Genomic DNA, 27,939 nt, shown 5'->3' with positions numbered 1-27,939 from the left:
GAGCGCGCGCGATCGGCTGCAAAGCTGAAATCCTGGAGGGATAGCTCGCTCGTTGAATACGTGCTAGGAGTAGAGGGCGTTACTGGGATCTCTGTGTTCGATCACGTGATCGCGCGGGAGTAACTCGCATCTACCGGAGCAAGACGCGCGGCTGGCTCTCGCGCCCAATCAGTGAATAGACGGGCACTGCGTCAGGGTTTGACTGGCTCTCGGGTTTTCTTCTTTCGTCACTGGAGTGAGAACCAGAAGCGATTAGAACTCATTCATATAACACGTTATGCGCTAGAAGACAAAAATTCCACAATCGTTATCAAGAAAATGTGTAATGGGGGAAAGAGATCGCGTTTTACAGCTTTTCGCTGGCGCAAGTGACACCGCCGGACAAAACTAAAGTTGGGCGCGGCGTTTATACAAAGTTACTTAAATACTACTCGCAGTTTTTCTTTCCATTTGAAACTTAGTACACTAGTTCCAAAAATCCCTGCAGGCAACACTGCTCGCGTTGCATTATGGGGAATCTTTGGCCATGGTAGGGTGTACTGCACCCTAGCCACCGAAAAGAGTGGTACGGTTTCAATTTCGATCGCCGCATTGATGACGTAGTGCTCTTCAGCACTGCATGAAAATAAAGTCGCCTCTCACCTGTTGCACCCATTCACCTTCGTGAGAGCCCCCGTTGAAACACGGACTTCCCGCAGCCGTAAAGACCTGACTTTTCGAGAGAAGTAGGAGTACGTCCCGCACCTTTCTGGCAGCCTGACTACAACTCCAGAGGTCAGCATGATCCTCGCGTGTCACGGATCATTTATGAAGCCTAAGACATTCAGACGATGGATCTGGGTGATCGGCCCAGTAAACGTCTTTTTATTCTTGTTTTGTTTACCAGCGCGAAAACTCTGGTACATTGGGAGCCACCAGCGAACGTTTCCCAACATTGTATTTGTATTTGCAGGTGACACCTACAGTACTATAAATTTAGGGAAAAGTGAGATGTTCGAAAATGCGTGCACTTTATTTGTCCTTCACGGGATGTCCTGAAACCAAGTAGGCAAATTGAAGCCGACGCTGTCACCGTTGGCTTCTCAAGATGCTTTGTGCGTCACTAAGCCGGTAGCATCGCTTCGAACTTGTAAGGAGTCTACTGGTACCAGCAACCTCTTGCGTTTGGTCCCAGTCCCTGTGTTTTACATGTTTGCTACTAAGCCGCGGAACATTTTGCCTCACGTTTCGTCAGGCACGAGTTGCCCTTTTCTAAAATTTATCTCTTTAGTGCTGGCTGAAGTCCCGTACTCTGGAGCCGCGTGTAAAGAATAACTTTAAGAAAGGGAACAACTCAAAGCATTTAGGGTTATTGGAAATTACTGGCGGATTCGTCATGAGCGGTTACCAACCACAGTAGCACCAAACGTGCACGAAACACGGAATAGAACTGTTTTGAAGCAATACTTGTGAGCGGATTGGTCCCAACTGCGCATGCGTTGTGTCGTCGCTTGGCGAAGAGGAAAGCGGCGGAGAGGCAGAGACGCTGGCAGACGGGACGTCTGCCAGCGTCTCTTTTCTGCCCTCCTTGCAGATCGTATTGAAAACGCGACCCGTACACCACGTGATACAGATCTAGCAGCTGCAAACACTCTGGAATCTAGGTTCACTAGAGCCGCGAACAGCAGACGACACCGATGTCTGAACTAACGCACGCGCATTTGAGCGTCCGGACTATCTATAAGAAAGCGCGTCTCTTCGATACCGAATTGAAAAGAGGATGAGAGGTGGCGTTTGACTACTACTTTCGCCATTCCTTTATTATCTACTGTTGCGGAAGAACAGGTCGATCAATCATTCGATGAATCGTCATCGAGATCGATGGCTAGATGGCGCAAGCTACCGCCTAATGTAAGATTTATATTCACTGTAACACACGCATCGATCGAGTTGCCGCCACCCAGAAGTCCCAAAATCTATCCCTCCAGCTTGAAATATTCTCCTGCTGAACGAAATCCGAAACCCTCGAGTGGAGGACAATGCCAATGGACTAAAACACATCCTCGAAAAGAAAATAACTGTCTTGCTGGATTTCCTAACTCACCTGAACACAAGCGATCTGTCAGTGACATGATATATTTAGGTGTGGAAACCAGGCCCGTCGCAGCTGCCAGATAAAGCCCTCTCCTCGCCCCTGCTGCAAGTGGTGCCAGCAGACGGCTCCTCGATATGAGGCTAATGGCAGCCTAACCAGAGACCATATTCCCATGCTTCTATATGGAAGGGACTTGCTATTGAGAACGTTTTCTGGGCCCCCCACGTCGTGTAGAACATTCCACTTGCGCTACACGTGTTGCTTAGACACTGCCTCGTCATTAAGCCTACTTCTGTGCTTCAACGGCCTAAATAACAGTTAAACGAATGCGTAAAACCGGAGGGATCTATCGTGCATTTTTCAAGAGAGCGTCTTTCAAAGGCGGAGCAGACACTCAGAGTGGAAAGAGCCCGCGCCGGTGTAAAATGAGAACGAGACGAATTTTTGTTTTGTTTGCTTCTTTTTTTGTTTTGTTTTGTTATTTTCGTAGTCTAGACGACGGAGACATTGTTCTCGGAGGCTACTGGGGTGCGCGTCAATAAGACTTTGTCTGGTCGATCGCCCTGCTGTGTGTCCCCACCCATATATATATATATATATATATATATATTTATCAGGGTGTCGAACCGGAACCGAACCGAACCGAAAACCAGAACCGAACCGGTATTTTTTCCGGAACTGAACCCGAACCCGAAGCGTTATATTGTTATCGCGATGAACCCGAACCGGAACTGAACCGGAAAAAAAAATAACGGTTACCGGCTTAAGTCAAAACGGTTCGGCCACGCGCTGTTGACAATGAATGTGCTATCAATGCCATTTGTTTTTTAAGTGCCGTCAACTGACACACACCTCGCTTACATATTTTTCTTCTCCACCCAGTCTTAGGAATATAAACGCTGCATCCATGAATCTTGACAAACGATGCATCCATAAATCTTGACATAGGAACCAGCCTATTGCGCTGGTCGCGGCTTGCACGGAAAAAAAAAAATTAAAGGCTGTGCAAAAAAAAAAAAAAAAAATCGCGTCACGGGATTTTATTTTTCTACAATCTCGTAAATCCTAAATGCTGCTGTGTGCTCATTTCATAACACGTTTTTAGAACGCGCGAGTTCTTGAAGCTTGCTTCCATTGGAATGAGAAAAGAAAAGGCTGTGGAGTTTGATAATGTTTGAGGGAGAGAAAGAAATTTTATTTACAGTTGAAATGATCATTCATGAATTATATCTACTCTTCGCTGCCCCAACTGCCGGTCAGAGTATATCGAGCTATAAAGTGTCAAGATTTACATGCCGTATTTTTTCGTACCGGAAACTCGATAAATGCAGGGAAAAAAAAACAGGGATACAAACCCTAGTCGCTCGCGGAGAAGCGAAGCTGCGCGCACTTTCGAATTTGACAAAGGATCTGCCGAGCTTCTGTTGCTTCCGTCGCCTGCCCAGCGTAGTCATGGGACTCAGGCGGGCGCGTGCGCTCAAACCAACGCTCAGCAGACGCTGGAGTTAGCGCCCGTGACAGACAGCCCTGTCATCAGACAGTCGTTGTTTGCCGCTTGCATTGGCTACAGGCTTTTATAAACGTTATGCACTACTAGTTTCGACTACTTTTCATTTGTTTTCATCAGTGTCCGTATTATTCATGAATAAACGCGCCAGAGCAAATCGAATTCTACGTACGTTTGCCGTGACCCGTACTCCTTTGGGGTGTGCACCCTCCTCTTTTTTTTCTCTCACAAACACGCCGTTTGTCTGTACTTACTTGTACGATGTTTTATTTGTAATTTATTTTGATGTTGCAATTTGTCATTTATAGTTTCCGAACCGGTTCGCGAACCGGTTCAACGCCCCGAACCGGTTCGCGAACCGGTTCCCGGATCGAATTAATCGAACCGGAACTGATCCGGAACAAAATAAATTTACCTGAACTTGAACCGTAACCGAACTCGTATTTTTTTCGGTTCGACACACTGATATATATATATATATATATATATATATATATATATATATATATATATATATATATATATATATATTTTACACTGTGGACAGTCTTCCGCTGGGTACACGTACTCACTAAACACGGGTCTCTGCACGGCGCAGACACAGCACTTGTATGCAATTTCTGCCCCGGCTTGGCCTCTGCAAGGAGACGCCGAAATATCAGCACTACGGTTTAGTTACGTGTTGTCGGTGGACTCCAGAATCGCGACAAGGCGGCTGGGGTATTGGAGGGGTACAAGTTAGGCTTAATGAAGTGTAGCGGAACCCCTCAAAACTTCTCAAATAAAATAAAAGTAAATATAAAACTATATTGTAATCGACCTCATTAATCAAATATTCATTTACTTCGCGTCAGAAACTGATGCAGGCTGCAGGGGCAAAAAAAGTCAGAAGTTTGACTTGACAAGGCCTCTGCAGCTTTACAATTGGAACACGGCGACATAAAGTGGTAATATTTAGTTTTCAGGCTTTTAACATTGATAACAAAAAACAAGAAGCACAGCATCAATTAATCACACTACCAAAGATAGCAAATAAAGAACATATATTCGTCACACGACGATATATTTAGATAGATGACAGGACTGTAAAGGTACGAATCGTATTACCTAAAGGATAACACAAATATGCAGAACACTTGGCCCTACAGTAAAATCGCAATTTCAATGCGGAAAAAAAATTGAAATGCAGAAAAAAAGACGCTTTCGTCGGTGGCATCAAATGCACAAAAAACGCGACGGACGCCATGACGGTACACTTTTGGCTCTGCTTCATCGGGTCCAACGGGTCGTAGCACTGGCTGTGGTCGTACTTAATAGAGAGTTTTAGGGAACCGTTTTTGCAATTCCGATACGGTACAATGGGCACTCCGGTACGTACTGCCCATGCCCCTATACCACAGAAGACTCGCATATGAACAGTTCGAACCGGTGGCCCATCGCACCATATCGAAAGTGCAAAAAACTGTTTCCTAAAACTTTCTAATGTAATATAGTCTTAGCAAATCACCGAGGACGTGAAAGGAAAGGAAACGCGGTAAGCCCTTACAGTCTTATACCCCATTCACACGACCAGAAAGGCACTCTTAGCTGAGGGACCTTCAAGGTCCGCCGCGGATCAGTTCACGATCCTCCGCACGTGGCATGTGCTCGCGACCCAAAAACACGGGCATGATTCGTCGTGATTGTAAAGGAACTCACGTCAATGGTACCTCTATATGTGGGCCATCTGAACGGGATATTGGCTGACGTTTCTTTAATATTCGCAGTTGCGTCTGTAAGCGAAACGTATCCCATCCATCTTATGAATAATTGAGGGGGATTGTTCGATCGAGTGAAGGACAAAGCGGCAAGGACACAGTGAGCGCGAACGAGCGATCGCCGATTTAATATTTATTTTTATATTGGTGAACACCTGTCACCAAACTTAGCAGTGTGGTTTGGAAGGGCTCACTAGGGGCGCCAGCGTAAGCGGTAAATTATGGTGCCCATCGTTAACCGTTCGGATAGAGATGCGAGGAAAGTTCGTCGTCGTCTTCGGAGTCCACGCAAGAGTGTTCCATCGGGTTCAAATGAATTGCGAACAGTGACGGAACTTCGAGCCCACTACCGGCGCAACCTCCACGTCTGTGCTGTAGTCCGCGAGGTTCAAACACGTCGGAATAGGGCGCTACGCTGTTGTTCGACCTACTCTGATGTGTTCGAACCTCGCCCAACAAAACAAAAGCTTGGAAGCTGCGCCGTTAGTGGGCTCGGAGTTCCCTCACTGTTCGCATTTCATCCCAACTCGATGGTGCATAGACAACGTCGGCAGGGACAAGCGATTTGTAGTCTTTCATCACTACATTAAATAGTACGTTCACTGCCGTAATTTTAATTTCACGGCTCAAATCTAGCTCTGAGGATTCAGATAAAATGTCGAAATTTTCAAGGACCCCAAGAAGTCAAATGCACCATCACTTTATATTCCACGTACCTAGTGTCTGGGAGGAAATTTAACCTTGTTTCTTTTTTGAGCAGAAATAAACTGCGCGTCTTTGAATGTCCATTCTTCGCCCAAAAACTACGCTAGGGGTCAGGACCATATGCAAAGGTTTCAGAGCTTTTTTTTATTTGATTTAATATTTATAGCCGACTTTCGATATGTCTTGTTCATAATATGAGTCCCGTTGTTTGTAGTAGACACCATTTTCTACCATGTATATTTAGCAGAAATCGTCTCATTTTACCATCGAAAAGTTTGAAAAATTGCTCAAACCTTTAGGTTGGACAAAAAAAAAGTTGGTTTAAAAAATCTGGCATGTGGCCCCGATCACTTTCCGCACAAAAAAAAAAATGATTTCAGTTTTAATTTAAATTAAAAAAAAAAAAAAAAAATTTTATTTAGACGAAGATCCGGGAGGATGGGCAAAGCACAACGTACCCGGTATTACCTGAAAGGCGGTGGCAAAATATTTTGTGGATGGCGATTCACAGAAAACGTTTTCTTGCAAAGTTTAACTTTTCAGTCAAACGTTGTGTGATGGAGGTCTTTTTTTTGTATACTTATCGATGACTGCAACGTTTTTGATGAATGACGTCATGTGGGCATGTGCAGGTCTCGTGGATTCGGCTACGCGACTTCCACTTGCTGACAGTGGGGCTGATTCGCTACACCTGGGACGAGCGCTTCAGCACCGTGCACGTGCAGTACTCGAACAGCTGGGCGCTGCAGGTGAGAGACGCACAGCTGAAGGATGCAGGACTCTACGAGTGCCTGCTCAACTCAGATCCCCCGAAGAGGCAAGTGGTTGCCCTCAAGGTGGTTGGTAAGTAGCCCATCAGTTGTTTTATTCGTGTTTTCTTTGGTGCCACAAACATTAAAAAATACATTGAAGAGTCGGTTGGGAAACGAAATAGTCGTGTCCAAACCGACTCGTTCGTGTTGTATTACACACCTTTCTCAACCAATGGTTGAAAAGTGTCCGAACAGGCCGCTTAAAGCAGCCGCTGCGTGGCTGCTTTAAAGGGATGGTGAACTGAAATTTGGATTTCAAGAAAACAAAGCTGGAGATGTAGGCGGGACGCGACAATCCCTACAATACTACTTGCAAAACGATATCTCGAATGGACGGCCGTATTTTTGGAAAAAGAGGTCGAGATTGATACCAGGCCGACGAGGCGCGTGACGTCAATATACCGTGTTTCCTCCTCTCTTCGCTTCACTCCCTCAAGGCCGTGAGGCGGAGAAAACGCGAGGCCGTTCCCTCTCCTTCTCGGAGAAACATAACGTCAACATTCCGGCCAAATGCCTCTCCTTTTTTGAAAAATGCGGTCATCCGTTCGAGATATTGCTGTATGAGTGATGTTTTGGTGTTTGCAGCATCCCGTTGCACGCTTTTTCTGCGTGTTCTGGGAAATTCAAATTTCGGTTCAGCATCCCTTTAAAGGCCGCTGTACAAACGGGACGTTCTGCAGGGAACAACCTTCTCTACCGAAGCTGGAGACGGGGAGGGAATGGGCCAGCGTTGGGTGGAAAGGGCGTCTAGAGAATGGGATTAGCCTCGGGGCGAGCCATCCTCTCGAGAGGGAGTGGGGACGGAACAAAGCTGCCGTGGGTAGGGAGCCTTCATGTGCGCTTTGCTGGGGGTTCCGGCTAGCAGGTGGAAGATAAGCTTGTCAAACGGCGACCTCGGATTCGAGGACGGGCACGTCAGAGAATTTGAAAATAGCAGCTTGATTAGCCGGAGGACCCAGTGCGGCCTACTGGCTCTAGAAGGTGACTCAGATTAAGAAACTCGTTTTGCTCCAAAACTCTAAAAGCATTCTGGAACGTGAACTCTTGACACAAATAAAAATAACACATACATGAAAAACTACGAAGGCACCTAAGCTTTCTCCTATGATGTGAGAATGCGTGAGCATTACAGGCAGAGTTATGTTGGCGCAACTTGCAATAAAGAAAGAAGGAAAATGTTATGTTGGCGCAACTAGGCGCAACGAATAGCGCGCTAGTTTCACGATCAAGACTGCCTAGATTCGAAACCGGGCAGGGGATGGTTTTTTTCTCGTTTTCTTTTTTTTTTCATTTCGCTAATTTTTTTTGTTCGGTCACGTGACAATAAAAATCACATGAACGGAAATTTTTTTGGCCACGTCACCAGAGATTTTTTTTTAGTATTTCTCCTATTCTTCTGTCTTTTTTTTTTTTTTTTTCCTTTTTTTCGGTTTACGCTCCCTTTCGCACAACTCTTTGCACCAATTTCGCGTTACTTTGGCGTTAGCCAAATAATTTTATTTATGGAAGGGAATTCTGCCGTACGTATCTTATGTTACTATTACCAACCCTTTCTTGCAATACGCATAGAGAATTTCGTCCGGCAACCAGTTTGGGAATGACGAGGCCAAATTTGTGTTATAATTTTTTTGAGGTATAAGCATAATTTCGGCCTCGTTATCTGTCGGTCTCTAAGATTGGCTCGTCAAGTATCTTTTCAGAAAGAGTAGACGACTGGCATTTTTACAGTGCACGTGTGTCGACCAGAGTGAACATTGCTGAAGCGCCTCCAGTGTGATTTTGGCCGTAAATAACTGGAGGCCCCGGGCAAACCCACCCTATGTAGAAAAGTATCTACCTTTCTGGTTTCATAGAGAGCTATGAAAGGGACGAATCCCAGCCGAGTCAAACTACCGGCTTGCAAACGCAATCGTGTTGGCAATAGCTCTAAGGAGTTTGTATGACTCTCTCTGGCGGTGTGCAGAGGGTAAAGGGAAGGAAGTAATATATGCTTTCGCCTAGTCACCTCGCAAACGGTTGGGTATTGGCTACAGAGATCCATTTCGCTTTGTTTTATCACCGGGATTATAGCTTGATTTCTGTGTTCCTGATTTCACAGACAAAACGAAATCGCTTTTCTCGTGTGGCGTCACGGCGGGAAGACAGAAATCAATCAGAGTACCGAAATTCGACGCTTGTGCTCGTTCTATAGCGCTTCTAAAAACCGTGCGATCACGGCTGTGCAACATCAACAATGCATAAACTGCAGTTACTTGTACACGTATTGCATCGTGAGGGAACGGCTATGACTGGGTAAACAGGAATAGGGAGAATGGGTGCGTGTGATTTGTTGAAGTTCGAATCAACAAATCAAGCTTCAACAAATGCGATAGTATTGCATTCACTCAACCAGCTATATGAGTTTTCAGACGGTATATACCTTCCAAGTATGCGATTCGTGTTCTGCCAGTGGTATTTCAGCTAAATTAAAAAGCAAAATCCACGTTGAAAAAAAAAAAAAAGTTTACGGTGACTCGAGCCGCTTCCGCGCAGAATCATGTTTCACGTAAGCGTAATCTTGGGGTCGATGCACGACGAGGGGTCTTCAATCATAAAAATTGTATGATTACGATTATTGGCAACGCTAAAAATTTGAAAGCCAAGCAGTGAAGACAACGGTGTTCTTATAAATATTATATACATTTTATTTTACACTGTTTGAATACGCTGCCGTCGTTATGTTCTTGAATTATTGGCTAGCTTGTGGCGGACAGGGAAGTCTTGCAGGACCATATGATAGGACCTACACTAAACCTGCCGCGCTGCGAAAAATGTTATACCCCTGTCAGACGGCAGCTAAAATGGCATTTACACCAAATGACATTCAGTGTAAATGTCATTTAGGCACTGCCACACGGCAACTCAAATGGCATTTAACCTAAATGCCATTTCGGGTAAACAGAGTTCCCCAAACTCATTTACGGCTCGCAAAGCGTACTCTCGATGGCAGCGCTCGACACATATTACGGGATTGTTTTAAAAAAAGAAGGCATATATTACGGAAACAATTTTTACATCGTTTTAATTACGAAAATAATTTCTTTAACGCGTATTTCGCACGCACTTTACGTTCCTAATTGTTTAACATACTCACGACTCCAGTTATCCAGTAGGCCTAATGGCTCTGAACCGCTGAACCTGTTGCGTGCGCGCCTCGGTCGCTCTCGGTTGTTGGTTACACTTGCGATGTGCTCCTCATTTACGCGTTTTTACGATGTCGGAAATAGCGCCTGCCGACAAAAAAAGGCGACCTGTCCCGCGAGACGTCGGTACTCAAACTATGCGAGACGAGCGCCTCGAATGGTCTTCGGTAGCAGAAGCGGAACGGCGGGTTCTGCACCGGCCTACGGGCGATTTGAGATGCCCTCCGTTTCCTCAAGATATACGTCGCACTCCATCACAATACCGAAACCTCAAGGAACATTTTTGGGTAAGATATAACTTTGACGGTGGGCATAACCAACAGGAGCACGCGAAACAATTATCGGAGCGGACGGCCGCCTAGTATTCGTTTTGTGTGTGTGGGTCGTCGCAGCACTGCGTACCTCGAACGAGTACTGCGTACCTCGAACGAGTTCATTGCACGGCCGGCTTGGTCGTGGTTCATACTAGCTGACTTCGCCTAGCAGCGCTTTAAATTTCGCGTTTGTTTCTCTGGCAACAGCTTGCGAAGTTGGCTGAATCTTTACTTGGCTGCCGCGAAGTAGAGATTCTGGGAAGAATGCAATACGACAAAAAGAGTTTACTTTTCTTTAAGTGATACAAATCTTGTAAATGCCCTGTTCTAATAAACGTAGTGTAGGTATTCGTCACCCTGACTTTTGACCGGCTTTTACATTCCCATTGACATCCTCCAAAAAGAAATAAAAAGAAATGCTGCGTGAAGTCAGTCTCTCAATGTTTCTATTTCTAGCTTTCTTTGATGTTGGATAATCCCATACTGTTTCAAAGCGAAATATGTTACGTGTGTTTACATGATACGTGCTCAATTTTATTCCAAAACATCCTAAAAATTGTTTAATAATGCATTGCATATATACATTGAATACAGTTGCTGCACAGTTGCTACTCGAGATATTTACGTGTTCCAGAAAACATCTGCTGCTGGGGGCCACCATAGAAGTAGGCAAAGTAGTGAGCTGGCTACATTACAAAGGAATCTACAAGTTCCCGGGATCACTGTCTCTAAATAAGTGGCAGTTTCTTGCAGTCATGGCCACTTTTGTGACATTCTCTTCACTTGTTTTCAGACGTGCAGTGTAAAAGTATCGCAGAAAGCAACCTGGGTGAGGTACCTTCTAGAAAAGCAGCAATAAAATAATTGTGTGAGGCTGACGATGACAGTCCAATAGCCAGCATCAAGGCTGTCACTGGTATTGACCCCAAGATACCTTAGACTAGTGGCGATGTCAGTGATGATGCCACAAGTACCAGAACAGGCCGACGAAGCAGTGGTGTAAGGGCCGGCACAAACAGTAATGTGCAGCTGAGCTGACAAGTATGAAAACGAAAAGGCCACATAGCCATAGAAGCTGTTTCGGCTCGTTGAAGCAGCCCGACATGCCCCACTAGAGCACTCGGAAGATGCGAGTCGCAGTAGCAGTGCCACGAAATGTTGGAGAAGCAACTGCTCGCATTGCGCAGAAGGTCGAGTGGGTAACTACGTTCAGTAAAGAAGGCGGTCATCGTCTTAAAGACGAAAATCGATTTCGTTGCTGCAAATCTTATGGAGGCAAAGGAATTGTGAGAAGGGAATAGAGTTGATATGGGATCTAGGATGGATCAAGGAGTAAAGAAGGTAGCTATGGCTGTCAGTGGGTTTATAGTGCACAAAGGTGTGGAACCTGTGACCGTCACTAGTGACTTTTAAGTCTAGGAAGTTGACAGCGCATTTCGATATCAGTGAGGTAAACTTGAGGGAGGGGTAGGCGTTACAGAGTGCAGGCCACCACGTTTCCACCCTTATTGGCTGGCTTGGTTACGAGGTTAGTGCGGTTTCGAAGGGAGTTTAGAGCGGTAACTTCTTGTGGGGTTGCGTTGCGGTATTCAGAGATTAGTTTGCTAGAGGAGTTGGCAAGAATGCTACAACATGCTTTGATTGAACTGTCAGTTTCAGGGTGTTTGGCGGGAAGCAGGGTCCGGATAGTAGTCTTTGGGTTAATGGTGTCGAACATGGTGCGATTAAAGTTAGACGGATGCTGGGCGAAGTGGGCATCTAAAAGTAGGCATCAGAAGAATTGTTTGCTGTCCACATGTAAAAACAAAAAAGGGTAAGGTCAGCTTTGAAATGCAGGAACGAAGGATGGGCCCTTCGATAAGATAACGTGTTCAGGGTCAGTGAGGGGTAAATCGTCTAGTATGGCGACATCATCAATGCGTTGGACGGCAGCCTCATCATTTCGGGGCAAGAGAGTGTATAGTTTCCTTGATTTACAGGTGAGACCATCGGCATAGAGGTATGAGTTGACTTCCAGAATTTTGTCAACAAGTTTGCATGAGTGTGAATCGAAAGGTGAGTCAAGGGACTTGAGGAGCCTTAGCGACGGTGAGCGTTTGGCGTAACTGGGCACAGTGGTCATTATGATATCTTAGATGTGCCTTCACTAGCTGGAGAGCAGCATTATCTAATATTTGTGACACTTTTGAAGGGCCGGAAGAATTCTCATTGGCAGGTTGTAAGGAGGGCCGGTGTGTTTGCACGCAAGACATATCGGAGTGCCGCACGGCGTGGTACCAGGGAGCAAAGTCTGAGGCTTTGTGGTCTGGTTGCTGCATACTGGAAGGGATCATAACTTGGGCTGTCGATAGGAAGTTAGGGCGGGTGCTTTAGAAATAACTGTAGAGTCTTCGAGGCGTGAAGTGGTTTCCATGATTAGTTTGCCGAGCCTGGGTACGGAGGGATGGAACGTAAAGATGAGGGGGTTTCGGAATGGTTGCTGCATACTGGAAGGGATCGTAAGTTAGGCTGTCGATAGGAAGTGAGGCCGGGTGCTTTAGAAATAACTGTACAGTCAATAAGGTGGGAAGTGGTTTCCATGATTAGTTTGCCGAGCCTGGGTACGGAGGGATGGAACGTAAAGATGAGGGGGTTTCGGAGTGATTGCTGCATACTGGAAGGGATCGTAAGTTGTGCTTCGATAGGAAGTTAGGGTGGGTGCTTTAGGAATAACTGTGGAGTCTATGAGGTGGGAAGTGGTCTCCATGATTAGTTTGCCGAGCCTGGGTATGGGGGGATGGAACGTAAAGATGAGGGGGTTTCAGAGTGGTTGCTGCATACTGGAAGGGATCGTAAGTTGTGCTTCGATAGGAAGTTAGGGCGGGTGCTTTAGAAATAACTGTAGAGTCTTCGAGGTGGGAAGTAGTTTCCATGATTAGTTTGCCGAGCCTGGGTATGGAGGGACGGAACGTAAAGATGAGGGGGTTTCGGAGTGGTTGCTGCATACTAAAGGGATCGTAAGATGGGCTGTCGATAGGAAGTTAGGGTGGGTGCTTTAGAAATAACTGTAGGGTCTATGAGGTGGGAAGTGGTCTCCATGATTAGTTTGCCGAGCCTGGGTATGGGGGGATGGAACGTGAAGATGAGGGGGTTTCGGAGTGGTTGCTGCATACTGGAAGGGATCGTAAGCTGTGCTTCGATAGGACGTTAGGGCGGGTGCTTTAGAGATAACTGTAGAGTCAACCAGGTGGAAAGTGGTCTCGATGATTAGTCTGCTGAGCCTGGGTATGGAGGGATGGAACGTGATGATGAGGGTGTTGCACGGTGGTTTAGATCTTGGTTGGAGAAATAGAGCGTTGTGTCGCGAAATGTTAGAGACGCGACTGCTCGCATTGCACAGAACGCTGAGTGGGTAGCTACTTTCAATAAAGAAGGCGGTCATCGTCTTAAAGGGGCACTCAGGTGGATTCTGAGATCGTCTATTTTATGTCATAACTCAATCTATGGACTCTAAGCATCCTAAGAAACCCGAAATTACATACAAGGGCGGTCAATCTCGCTATTTAAAATTCTATTAAAAATTGCGGCATGCCCTCCTTTCTGCGCTGTGGCGCAGAACGCCAGAGGGTGCCATCGGACGGGAAGGCAACAGGGGAGGGCACATGACAGCCAATTACGAATAATGGCTTCCCGGCACACTAAATTTTCAAACATGTGCGCCTTTGAAAAATCAGTCTGCCGAGAAGCCGTCACTTGTGACTGGCTGTCGCGTGCCCTCCCATGCTGCCTTCCCGTCCGGTGGCACCCCCTGGTGTTCTGCGCTACGGCACAGAAAAGGTGGCGTGCCATAATCTTTAATTGGATTTTTACTATGAAAATCGGCTGCCCTTGAATGCTATCTTGGGTTTTTTAGAATGCTTAAAGCCCATAGATTGAGTTATGCCAATAAATAGACAATCTCAGAATCCACTTGAGTGCCCCTTTAAGCTGTTGACGGAAATCAATGTCGTTGCTGCAAATCCTACAAAGGCAAAGGATCTGCAGCCTCAAACGCCTTTTTGAGCTCCAGCACTGGTTTGCCCAGGGGACGACGCTGCACCCTTTTGTCCAGGACACCACACACCAGACGGTCCCATAGCATGGCTGACAAGGTCTCACCAAAGTTGCAGTGTTCGGAGAAGCAGCGTGGGGCGGGGACCAAATTCGAGATGCTTTCTCCAGGCTGTTGGCTGCACTTATGAAACGCAAAGCACTGAACAATCACTGACAGGCACGGTGTGAAGTGGGCGGTGAGCTCCAACACAATGTCCGCATAGGGAGTCCACTGGCACACACAACGAGCATACGACGGAGTAGATTGTCGGTCCACAAACGCTACACGGGACTGCGCATATTGGGGACTCCTCGACGATGTTGAGTATAATGAAGAAAACGTTTAGTCGCTCCTGGTACAGGGGCCATGTTTCAATCGTTTTGGGTCGAACTCTTCGAGATGTCTCAGCCGCCCTTTGATGACAACGTTAGGCTCGTCTTTTTTCGCCATATTGTCTCGTCGTTGCCAAGTTGCCACGAAGCTGTCGTTGCTCAAAAAAGTGTGGTTGCGTGCCTCGGAGTTTGAATTTCTTCATTCTCGTTGTTGCCCAAAGCTTTATTCAGGCGGCCGACTTGGCCGTGCAGAAAAGAGGAGTTAGACAAGAGACACGTGGTTTACGACGAGTCCCCAGAATGACAAACGGCTCGGTAAAACCAGCTTGACTCGCCTTGGCTTGACTTCTGCCGACTCGCCGATGATGCCAGATGCACACACAACACTCACGACGCAAGATTTCGTTTCATTTTAAGTGCAAGATCCAGGCTTTCAATGTCGCTACCAAGCATGCACGGTCATGTAGTGTTAGCATCGTTCAGGGCAACATGCTCATGCTCATAGCTTCAGCTTCACTTGCGCATGAAGTAAATGAAACCATAGCCCCTGTATCCACTCTAATTCTCCAAGTCAGTAGTAGGCTGAAATTTATCCATCACTACAAGAAGTTGGGAATGATGCTGAGAAGTCTGGGAGGGTCGTCGCATGTACGGAATTGACTGATCGACGTGCCGTTCCCTGCAAGATGATGTCCTGGGTTGGGCGAGGTTCGAGCATGTTGGATGCTATCAGGAACACGTGGTTACACAGGATCCGTGGGGACACGGCGGTCCCATTGACTGTGGCCATATGTGCCTGGGGCGTCACTGCTTCCCGAGTGCTAGCCAGTGCCAACCTCTGGAAGATGGTCACGAAATTGCCTCAGCATCCCAACATTGAGATACTGGAACTGGTAGCAGTGGTCTAGGAGAGCCAGAGGAATCACTGTAGTTGGATAGAAACGTTGCAACAGATGCATCAGTCCTCTAGGCATAAAATATCTTACACCTTAGACATATTATTCTCAAAATTGTAGATTCAATGGGCAAGCAGAGCAGTCAAAATTTCACCACACAGCTAGCTTGGAACATTTCTTGGGAACTTCACAGAATGGCAAACAGTCTATAGCTTCTAAACATAGTATTTACAGTGCTAGAAGCTGGCACTCTTGTCTCGTATTTAGAAACAGTTATTCAGTCATTTTCACCTCATCAAAGATGCACAATTGGGAAGATGATCAATCCAGTTGTTTTATTCACATTAAAACGAGTTAACGAATAACTTTAGAATGCTGACAGGAGCTATATCAGTTAATTTTTTAGTGACATTCAGTAAAAGGAAGACAAGTGAATTTTTTTTATCTTTTTAATTTTGTGAGTTTGAAACAAGATTGCCTCATTTTCTAAGAGCTAAAAAAACATGTAGGGATATTATTTCTACTAGTTCAAACATTTTTTCTTTTTTTTCTTGGTTTTCGCAAAAAAGGGTACTTACTATATTTATTGTGCTTTGGTAGCCGCTGGTGCTGAAACTTGATGTCCCAGGTGGCATTCCTACAGCGATTCCCTATGACCTGAGGGAGTCCTGGGGCAGTTCGGTTATCCCGTGTGTGTTTAACCGTTCAGCGGTCGCGGCGGCGCTCAAGATCTTCGGCCAGTCGCGTCGGAGGGGTGCGATCACTTGGCAGTGGTTTGCCTCACGACGAGCAAGTTGGCGATGGTTCTGTCCTCCGCAGGACAGTATAGCTTTGCAGTGCCGACTCACTTTGTCAATGGGTTGGTTAGGTGCACGCAAGTCACCTGGCGAACCAAGCACTCTATGTAACACCGACACACATTCACAAGGTGCCTGATCACGTCGCCGACATCAGCCAAACGCCTGCTTGAAGACGCAGTACGTTAGTAGGTACGGTAGCCTGTCTTCAAACCGAAGCTCGCGGAATGCGTCTACGATGAAGATGATGGACGGCCTTCTCAACAGCCGGAGACGCTCGAACCAAGATCAATCCATGCCGCCGTGATAGTGACGGCGGAAGCGCAATACGGCATCCAAGATCCCTCGCAAACGTAGAAGTGAACACGGCAGCCGAAGATCGAGCGTGAGGGACAGCCAGAGCAAGCAAGCACTACCGAAATTAACGAAAGAACTGTGCGAGCAAGCTGTCAGCTGTAGTGGCGGAGCGCAAGAGGCTCGGCTTACGGATCGGCTTATGACAACGTTAGGTTGGCTAATGGATTTCGCCCCACGCTTCGCTTTATTTTTTCGTCAGAAACTAGTGAGCGGAACTTTCTATCCCAGTTTTTTGTTATATTTTCTTGTTTCAGCAGACAAAACACACAAAAACAAGTGTTTTGCCGTGTTAAAATTGTTTATTGACGAAAACGTGTTATATGTGCACGCGACGAATTTGCGATCGTAATTGTAATAGACATCACTTAAATGTCATTTTAGTTGTCGTCTGGCAGGTCCCATCGTGAATGTCATTTGAAAACCTGAATGTCATTTGGCGTAAATGCCATTTTAGCTGCCGTCTGACAGGGGTATTAGTCCAATGCATACAAGCTTGTTCAAGGCGGACGGAGCGTTGCGCATCCGGCAAAGCGCATTCGGCCGCTGCCCGCGGCGGTTTTTTTTTTTTTTTTTTTTTTTTTTGAGCGGCGAAATAATTTTTGGTCAAGGAGCAGGCCCCCTCTTCGGCGGGTTAGGCCGGATTAACGGAGGCGTCTCCTAATCCATTCTCCGTGTTGTCCCCTCGGGGAAGGGCGGTAAACAGGGGGGGGGGGGGGTGAAGGAAGGAAAGGAGGGCAGGGGAGGAGGAAACGCAGAAAAAGTGGAAAGCGCGAACTGTACGGCGGCCTTTAAGCGGCGGATGCGGGTCATCGCTCCACACCTCAATGCGAACGACGCCCTGCTTCCCAGTATTTCTGCTGCTCTTTCCGTGTCGCTGTGCAAGTCGGATTTCGCTTCATCCTTTTTTTACGCCTGCCAGGCTGTTCTGTTGCTCCGACACTGTCCTCACAGACCAAGTCAGTATAAATAAAGGTCTTATACTATTATTTTATTTTCAATCTCAGGGTTTGAACTAATGCTGGAACTACACCGTTACTAATAACCAGCTACTCTATTCGGTTAAAACGTGAAGGTAAACTGATGCGTTTATTTTTTCTTCTAGTTTTCTTCAAGCTTTAGTCTGACATGCTTCGCCTAGGTCGAAAGATACTTAAGGTATCGCACAACATTCTTATCAATGGCGGGTATGACTAATAAATTGGGTGGGTTTGAATTTGCACTTTCACCGTTGCGGTAATTGTATTTTTACGATGGAAACAATGTTGCTATGTCCAAACCTTTTAAAACACCAACTATGTCTTTATACGAGTCGGAGTTGCTTGCAACTGAAGCAGAAGCAATGCCATCTGGCTGAAGGGAGGTGAAGGAGAGAAGCCGGAACATATACCATGTATCCAGGGGCGATTATGAGATGCTCGGGACGTGGCACTCCCCTCGCTTCTTCAGCTGCTTTTCGCGTTTGCTTCATGCGCAGGGGTTGCGGTAACGTCAGAACGCCAAGCTCTGTTTGGCGCCGATTGGAAAGACAGTGGGTAGACATCGATTAGGGACGCCCTGAGGTGCACGCACTGTCCTTCCAATCAGACACTATCAGAGCTCGGCGTTGTGACGTCAACGCAACCCCCTGCGCAAGAGGCGAACGACCTTGCCCTCCGCATAGCATAAACCTTTCCACGATCACCTCCTGCCCCCTGCCATCTCTGCTAGCTGGCCCGTGGAACGCCTCGTGAGCATGGGCTGTTTCCCTTCTCTGCGGTATATCCGGCGCCGCTAGTTCTTTTACAGCTCTTTCACTCAGCATTTTTTGCCAGGGTTATAAGCGTTGAAAAGGACCATACTTTTAGTATCTGAAGTTTCCTTAATATTTTGGTGCGCTCCATATTTTGGCGGTACGGTCCACTCTTCGACGTAGTACGGTAACGAATGTGTGCACACCAGAGGTGTGTACAAGGTGATATCTTGGGGGTTTACATACTTTATTGTAGAAAAGCCGTGAAAGCAACACAAGTGTGGTCGGTGTAAGTGAGCTATACGGAAAGGAGGACACGATAAAGGGCAAAATTTGCCGCGTAAGTTGGTTAATTAACTAAAAGTTGTTGATTAACTTTTGTTTTTTACTTTTTGGAGGCGGAAATATGGTTCTAATCTGACATTTAATTCGCGTCATTGAAAGCCACTAAATTACTACACTTTTGATAGATTTGGGCGTGTGGAAAGCGCGGTGGTGGGCTAAAGTTATCACTCGTCCAACAGGCACAGGGCTAGTGGTCTGGCAACGCGTCCCCGCGGGTGTTCCGTCTCTTATCATGCACGTTTTTAGACAGCCTTTATTGCACCTGTTTCGTGAAGAGAAATATTAAGGTGTTTTAGCAGACCTTTACTCTGTTCCACGCAGCTCACTACTGAAGCCTTTGAAGCATGCTTTTCAGCGCGCGCTCGGAGGATACAGCGACCGCTGGAAGCGTGCTTAAAAGCATGCTTCAAAGGCTCCACTGCATTCCGTTTCTCTTTAAGTGTCAGCGTAGTACAAGCTTCAAGAGCGAGGTCCCTGCTTTACGCGTCCCTGTCAAGCACGCGCGCTCGTGCATTGCAAGCACTGCTCAGGGCCACATGCGCGAGCTTGTAGAATCGCCTGTGTCTGGACTTAAGCTTAAATGATGCATAGTGTGGTACGAGCAACACGGTTTGTTAAAGCACCCTATTTGCGCACAACCGTGCTTTCCACGCGTCCAAAATGTTTATCAAAATTTAGTTACTTATGTGTTTTTGATGACACTCCAGCAAGTTTCCCATGGAAGTTATATGTTTATTATCAGTAATTAAAAAAGGGTACTTAAAAAGTTTAGTTAACTATTTGGCTTGTCTTGACAATTAGCCCCTATATTACGGCCCCGCGGCCGTAAACGTCACCTGCACAAACTGTATTATAGTCTAGCTATCACGGCTGTTTTTTAAACATATATCTATAAAGCCGAAAAAGCCCGTATGTTAATTATACTTTAAATGAAGTAGAAATATTGTTTCAGTATACCTCTCTAAATGCGTTTCATAGAAGTACAAATTTAGTATAACTTAAGCGTTTTACTTTTTACCAACGGGAATGCGGGTGTACACACACATGCAAATGAACAAATGCCCTTTGTTGTCTCTCAATCCCTCCCCTCTCCCCTCCCCGAAGTGCCCAAGGCTCGGATCGTGGGAGGTCCGGATCTGCACGTGGAAGCCGGATCCGCACTGAACCTGACGTGCAGCATCAGCGAAAGCCCAGAGGCCCCGGCGTTCGTCTTCTGGTACCACCAGGGCCGCCTGGTGAACTTCGAGCGCGGCGGCCGCGTCGTGGTCGCCAAGGGCCGCAACGGCTCGGCCGTGTCCAGGCTCCTGCTGCCGGCCGTCCAGGCCGCGGACTCCGGCAACTACACGTGCAACCCGGCCAACGCCAACGCCACCTGGGTGCTGGTGCACGTCCTGGAGAGCCATCGGCGACTAGCGGCAGTCCAAAACGACGCCGGGGGCATGGCCCTCACCTCGGACGTGGGCCCTGCCGGGAGCTCCTGGAGGGCGCTGTTCGCCTGCACGCTGGTGTCTCTGACGGCGTCGTGTCGGATGTCGGCGCCGCCGCACAGGTGACGGCGCTGAGGTCGCCGCCACACCTTGGCCCCTTGTGTCCTGTGAGCATATATTTGATTGTAGTAGGTAGCCTTCTTCCATCTTGCCCGTAATGACGGGCAAGATGGAAGCAAACAATTTGCAATATGTTTTGAATCATGAATGCATGATTCAAAACAAATTGCAAATTGGTGTGGAATTCCGTGATATATTTGCAATGAAATCTCATGGAAGCATTAAGTTGCAGTCACACATCATATATTAAACAAACCACAGGCTGTCCGCTGCAGGCCTGGTGACAGGAATTTCTGAGGACATGCCTGAAGCAGATTCGAATTAAGCGGGTTGGCTTCATACATCCATGCGTGCTTCGAAAATGTCTGCACACAGTGTTTGTATGACCAGTGTGACAGTAGCGTCATATAAAAAAACAAAAACACCTAAGACAGTACGAACAGACTGTCCTTTGATGTAATCCCAGTGTGTCCGCGGCTTTAGGGGGCAGCCAGCGTTTCACTAAAAATACACTAAACCAAACAAAAAGGTTTCTGTAAAGCCCATGGATAGAGCACGTTATGAAAAAAATATTTCACTGACCATAAACAACAGCAACAACAATTGTTTTAAGTAGTGTTCAGGTTGCGAGACTCATTTCGAGTATCGCGAAGCACAGGGAGTTCCCGAGAAAAGAAAACCTCGTCTTTCAGTCTGGGTAAATAAAGTATATATCGTAAAAAAAAGATCAAACTACTCCAACAATGTGACGCTAGCGGTTGGGATAGAACGCACAAGTTCGGCAACCAGATATCACCTGGAATAAAAGATAATTAGGTAAAACTAAATTTTTTTACGCGCGGACGTCCACCTATGTCTAATATTGTCAAAACGAAAAATGCCACTGTGGGCGCCTCAACATCTATTTCAGTGAAAACAACTTGAGAGCAAGGAACAAAACAATATCCTCTTTCTTAGGACAAGTGATTTTCCACTGATATTAATCTCAAGCGTCGACGATGTCGAGTTCTGTTTTGGCAATATTAGGCTTAGGTGGACGTCGGCTCATAGATGGACATTTAGTTTTTCCCAATCATCTTTCTTTCTTTATTTAGGTAACGTCATGTTCTCCAATTTTCGCGTTCTACCGAGCAGCTAGAGTCTAATTGACACGGTGTTTGAGTTTCGTGCGATGCAGGGTTTATTTACTCGGGCAGATAAACACGGTTCTCGTTTCTCAGGAACTTCCTGAACTTCTACCGTGTACACCTATTTCAGAACGACGTGCCAAAATAGAAGGACATTTCGAAATCGCTCCTGATTCCAAATTAGTTTCCCAAAACAAATATTGCGCAATTTTTTTTTCTTTTTTGCACAAGGGGGAGTATTTTGTGGCATGCGTCTGCAATTCAGAAACTTAAAAATCTATGTTTTGTGAAATTCCGCGTCTGTAAGAGCGATTCCGAAAGGTGCTTGCATTTTGGTTCCAAGTGCAGAAATATGAGAATCGTTCTTGACTCAAAATATGTCTTGCAACTCAAACACTGTCTGAAAATAAATATTTTTTGGGGGAAAAGTTTCTTTTGTGACATATGTGTTTGTAAAAACACTTGAAAAAGAAGCTTTTTTTAAAATATTAGTGCCTCTTTAAGAGGCTTAGGTTCGGCGGTGCTGGGCACGCTAAATATTTTTACCAAAACCTAATTTACTTGCAGGTGTGTACGGTCGAGTCCGGCCCCTTCGGAAATGCATTTAAACTGTAAAGCTACAGTCGCAGGATTCAAACCTGGGTTCAACTCGGGTCTATTGATGTTTCACACTGGTGCTAAAAGCTGAGCGCCGAAAACTACTCTGTTGCTTGTGTGAATGTAGATATTCCAACGGAGATCTCGAGATTTGTAAACAAAAACGAATATGTTCAGCGGGCACTGAGCACTTGAACAATTCAAAACGATATCAACGAATGTACATCCGCCCCCAAAAAACCTAAAGTCTCTAATAGAACTACAACCATACCCATGCCGCCCTGCACTATACCAAAAACATAAGGTCATAATAAGCGTATTTCGTGACCACTCTGTATATAATCACATGTACTAATCTGAGATTCTTTTGTCAGCCCGGATAAAAAAAAGTGTGTCTACTTTTCAGCGACAGTCTGACTGTCATCCTATTCCGAACTCGTTCTGGTACAGTAAATGGAGTAGGTTGTGTACCAAGCGTAAACATTGACGCCGAGTTTTTGTCGACGCAGGTAAATAACAAAATGCACAGCTGGCAGCTATCTCCGGAACACTTGGAGCGGCCGGCACGGTCAGTGTTTTCCCCCTAGCGCTTGATATCTTTCCTGTCATCAAACCTAGTTAAACTTTACTTCCGTCTTCTTGTTTTAATTTTGTTGTACTCGTTGTCTGAACGTGATGCTTCGGCAGCGGTCACGCTTTGATGCCTGGAACGTGAGTGCGGCTGGTGTGTTAACCTCGGCTCTATTTTGTTCGCCCAATTTCCCAACGTGGGACGTGACATTATTAATACTCTGAAACGCCACGATCCCGGCGGTTGCTCAGCACAAATTGCAGATAGGACAGACCCTTGTTCTACTGTGCCTTTTTCTGCAGCCGACCAGCCCACGCAAACTTAATCGTCTTAGAGTTGGCATGCCGCGACGACAGAGGCTTCACAGCAACCGCTTCGACCACCAACCGCCAGGATTGTGACATTCTGTAACCGTTCCCAAACGCTCTATTTATATATATATATATATATATATATATATTTTTTTTAATTTTGCGACTGTAGTAAATGAACACTATGGTTTTCAATACAAGAAAGTTAACGACGCTTTTCAGGCACCGTACTCCTAACAAGCGTACGCAACTTCATGAAATCGTTAGATTATTTGTAGTGTCTACTTTGTATTGTTTGCTTTAAGTACCTTGTCATCCATTATACTTGTTTATATAAAAGCTTGTATAATTCGATTTAATCCTACATTCGCGATTCATTAAAAAACGTTATATAAAAGTTATTGCTTAGCTCGAAACTCTTCCCAATAATTATTGTGGAGCACACAGTTAAGTGCTATAAAAACCCAAATACATAAATTCCCACGCAGACGTGTGCTTTATTGTGCAGGCACGAACTGCCCTGACCAATATGCTTATATCTGGCTGCAGTTGAAATCTTACTCAGATGCTTTTTGACCCACGCAGATGAACTGGTATGGAAAAGCCCCGCTTGACCACGCCTGCCAGTCATTCTTCACTGTAGCCATGGAACAAGGCTCCTGGTTGCACTTGCTGGAGTTCTACTTAAGGTTCGCTGTAGGTCAGGGAGTGTTCCAGACATGCACAGGCTATGCGGGTTATCGATAAGAGCTTGTGGTTTCGGCAAAGTCTCCTGGACCTTGTGGTGTGTCTCTGGCTCCTCCGGCCATCAAGAACTATACAGAATACCGTAAAATCTGACATGCCATGTAATATTTATATATATATTGTACGATACAGTGTCTTGAGGACACAGTGAAGCTCTGAAGGACTGTACAGGCCTCGAGGTAACAACAATCTTTGAAAATCACACACGCCTACCGAAGACCCCTTGAGTCAAGTCTACTGGCCTCAGCACACCCTGGTGGACAGAATGTTTCTTCGGGGACAAGATGTCCTGTGTGTTAAATGATTGATATCATTATCTGCTGGTCACAATGCTGTGCACCAAGAGTTTGAGTCCACTCTGGTCAACATTTTATTATAGGTTAACTCAATTTGCCGAGATCATCGATGTAAATGAGTCTAGTCGTAGCGTCATCTGTGTTTGAAGTGAACAAAAAGTAAATGTACTGGCGCTGGCACGAAACGCTGACAAAAGAATTTCAGATATGCGCTTGAGGCAGTGAGCGGTCTCTCCACACTGTGTGATTCTTGGTATCTGATGAAGAATGTGTTCACACGGGAAAGAATGCGGTATATTTGTGAACCGTTTTATTTTGGTATATCATAATAGTAGGACCTAATTCGATAGTCCCTATTTTTTTTAAATATCAAGAAAGATGTCAAAAAGTGTTTCACTCAATAAGACAAATGTTCCCTCTTTTCTTTTTTATTCGGAACTGCGAAAAAATTGCTAAGCTAACATTGTAACTCGACACAGATTATAAAATAAATTTCAACTAAAAATTTCAACATAGCTTCACATGTACTCTCGGTGATGCTAAACAGCACATTCCGGTTCTTAAAGGTGTGAGTCCGACGTGCGTTAAAAACACTGTTCCAAAATGTAACATAATGATTTATAAGAAAACTCGGCGGAGGTTCCACTACGCCCAACTAAACAAAACAGCACAGGCAAGAAACCAAGTCGACAAAAAAATTCGTCGCCTCCACATCAGTATATTAAACTTCATGTTTAGTCTTTTGTTCCTCCAAGCACGGTGTAGCGAACATCAAACCTTGTGGCTATGTGTGTTGTCTTTTCATCGCAGCGTGAATACTGTTTCGCCTCCAAGAAACGACATGTGTTTACGGTGTTTTGCATGGGTAGTTTCTTCGAGAAGTTTGATATGTTGATCAAGTGTCACAAATAAAATATTTTTTCTGTATATTTGTAAATATGTGAAAAAATACTGTTTCCGAACTGATTTATCGCCTCCTTCTTGTGTTCGTCAGCCACGGTTATTTCTATGGGACGTTTCTAGAAGTGTACAAGGAATCTGGTATGCCTGCCACCGGAAGTTTTCAATATTCCAACGTTCAATCCAGCAGTCCAATATGATGGCTTAAATATAGATGTACTGTGCGTACAACTGTTAAAATTAACACTCGAGTAGCACCAGAAGAAACCAGTTGCGGCACCTGCTGGCCTTTGGTGGCAGTGTCAGGTGCTGTTCCTTTCGGCTGCTCCACCTTCACGTGAAATTTCCTTGGTGGATTCAGAGCGATCGAGGAGCACTTAATGCTCGCACTTTTAGTGCAATAGATGCGAGCGCGCGCTTGCACGCCCAAGAAAGTAGAAAAAAAAAGCATTCCAAAACTACTCCAAATTTCCATCAGTTTCACCGATAGACAGTTTCGACCAGTGCTGCGGTCGCTGTTCATGCTTTACTTTTAACAGTTGCGCGCATTGTGCACACTTCTCACAAGTGTCTTGCAGTATTTGGGCGCATTGTGCACACTTCAAGGTTTTCCTTCATACTGGTTTAAATAACTTCTGTCCAGGCTCATTTGTAGCAAGCTGAAGCTCTTCCCTCATTAACAAGTCCTGGGGTTTGGTGTTTTCAAATGGGAGCATTCACTTCACAAAGTGGCTTCATTCGCTTAATTACCCCCACAATGGATATAGAGAAATGACATATAGAAGAGTGTAAGTTGGACGAAGTTAACTGTGTTCAAAGTTTCTTCGGGTATTTTTTTGAAACAGCAAGGTGTTTGAAATGGTAAACATTTTAAATACTGTTCACTCATTGTTAAATGTATGTTCTGCTCGCAAGAAGGAAAGCTTTCGTTTCGACTGTGAGGAAGTGTGAACGACTTCGAGGACGTGATATAAATTATACCTGAAGTGTAAAGATTCATTAGTTAGAATAATCACTATCATTACCAATAACACTCAGGTTCACTGCCCATGCTGGGTAGGTTAGGAATTAATTAGGATTTACTCCCAATAAGAAATGGCTAAACTATGACAGGTGTAGAGGCCTGTTCAAATAATTTACTACTTCTATATTTATTACGAAAAATAATTGTATTTAATACTTTAATGTCTGCATGTTTCGCTGATGTGCATGTGGGAGTGTTTGTGTATGTTGGAAAACTCTCGTAAGCTTGTCCTGCTATAGCGACAAACATCGGACAAACAGTGCTGGTAAACAACTTCGTTTTGCACTACAGTGTCATCACAGGTCACGAATGTGAATAAGCTCATAGTTGCGCGAGACCGCAATTGAAATCGCACAATTTGTGTTTTTTTTTATCTTGCATTCTGCGTACATGAACGCGACGCAGCATTTTCTTGTACTCACAAAACAAAATAGCGGCGTTTCATATTTCCACGAACAAGCCATAACCGTTTGTTCAATGCTATCTTGTATCATACGTTTAATGGCGCTGCCAACCAAAATGTTTCTTAAACGTTTTCCTTTTTTTTTGCTAGCTTGTTTGCTTGGTATCATGATACACTTGATTAGTATGCAGTTTCTGACTCCCGAGCAGACTGGTGATTTCAGTCGTCCTTTTTATGAAAAAAAAAATAACGAAAATGGCGAGTTCACCAAAGAAAGTTCATCTGATTATCCACGAGTTTCCGAAATATGTTATCGTTCTCGCATTACAAAGTCGGCTGAAAGTATGAGATAGCCATACGGGTAAACGTTACTTGCCACCGATTGTACATACGTTCGCACTCTAGCGGTGCGTGAAGTTGTCTACGGTGTCGCGTGAACCACAATAAAATTATCCTAAAAGTTGGACGAATGTACCAACGAGCGTTTGTCGTGAATCGGGAAACAGCTGACGCCACCTGGCATCAGTTTCGTGTTTCCCTTTGTTTGCCGTCGTGGCCTCCGAGATTGCCGATGTATAAAGTTCTCCGCCGGTCGTTCCGTACTACTCACCGTCTAAGAGGATCGATACCATTCTGCAGCGCTTCAACAAGTGAAGGTACATTCTTCAAAACAAGGACTCGGCACCCGATCAAGCAAGCACAAAGACGGTGCCTCTAAGCAACTCCTCTTAAGGTGCGGTCACACTACTTATACAACTTGCAAAAACAGTCTGTAGACACTGTCTTCTAATGTCGGCAGCGAACGCCGTGTCTTCTGTTGGATGTGTATAAGCCGTGCAGCCGCGGCTTTAGAGAGCGAGGTCGTATCCTGGATTTTCTGCGTCAAGTAAGGATTTGAGAGCCGGCTAGAGACTGCACACCCAGTCTTGACTCCGAGTTCGGATGGAAGGGGGGCTCCTGTTCTCACTTACTGAACACCAGTATACCGGTTGAACCCTGACGCAGCACTCGCGCTCAATCCATGCCCCCCGCGTTGGCCTCTCGTTGGTGACGTAATGATCCGGCACTACGGCCTTGTTATCATAAAAGCGTTGCCCTAGCTCGCTAAAAAAAGGGGAGCACATGACGTCATCATTCGTGGATTTCTGACCCGTCCCCCCAGTGGCGTTGTGACTGCAGCAGTCACATTCTTCATACATCATACGAAAGACACGGTGTTGGCTGCAGATATAAAGATAAAATTATCTAAGTACACAAGTCAAGCACGTCTCCAAGCAAGTTTGCTACATACCCAGAGGAATATTGCTGAACAGCTGATAGTGTGTGAGGCTCAAGCCAGCAACCCGCGGCTATGTTTTAGCACGGTTATCATTTTAGCAGGAGTAATGTTATTGGTGGAGAACTGGGTCAGTTGTTTGACGTTATACATGATGGGGAAAAGAGCTCAGAAAACACGGACTACGAAGAGGAACAAACACGAAGTGGAACAAACAAACATCATTGTCCTGTCGTATTTGTTCCTCTTCGTAGTCCATGC

At 45.6% G+C, this 27,939-nt stretch overlaps 2 protein-coding genes and 1 long non-coding RNA gene across 3 annotated transcripts in view; all 3 read left to right on the top strand.

Annotated features, from left to right (window-relative positions):
- Positions 1-6,894, top strand: part of LOC115318512 — a 220,761-nt gene extending 213,867 nt beyond the window's left edge. The window contains exon 4 of the mRNA XM_040500511.2: positions 6,676-6,894. Coding sequence (XP_040356445.2) covers positions 6,676-6,894 — 219 coding nt within the window. The remainder of the gene's footprint in view (positions 1-6,675) is intronic.
- A 13,043-nt stretch (positions 6,895-19,937) lies between these two features.
- LOC121835092 lies at positions 19,938-20,432 on the top strand. The gene has a single exon (XM_042289031.1). It carries the CDS (start codon positions 19,938-19,940, stop codon positions 20,430-20,432), a length of 495 nt encoding a protein of 164 aa, XP_042144965.1.
- Positions 20,433-27,222, top strand: LOC121835116. Its single transcript, XR_006077469.1, has 3 exons — positions 20,433-20,473; positions 22,660-22,718; positions 23,618-27,222. It is a non-coding gene; the product is annotated as an uncharacterized LOC121835116 (long non-coding RNA).
- Positions 27,223-27,939: the final 717 nt, after the last annotated feature.

Source organism: Ixodes scapularis, unplaced genomic scaffold (assembly GCF_016920785.2).
Source record: "Ixodes scapularis isolate PalLabHiFi unplaced genomic scaffold, ASM1692078v2 PGA_scaffold11__112_contigs__length_91849675, whole genome shotgun sequence".
In the NCBI taxonomy this organism is placed as follows: Eukaryota; Metazoa; Arthropoda; class Arachnida; order Ixodida; family Ixodidae; genus Ixodes; species Ixodes scapularis.
This window is presented reverse-complemented; position numbering and strand designations above follow the sequence as displayed.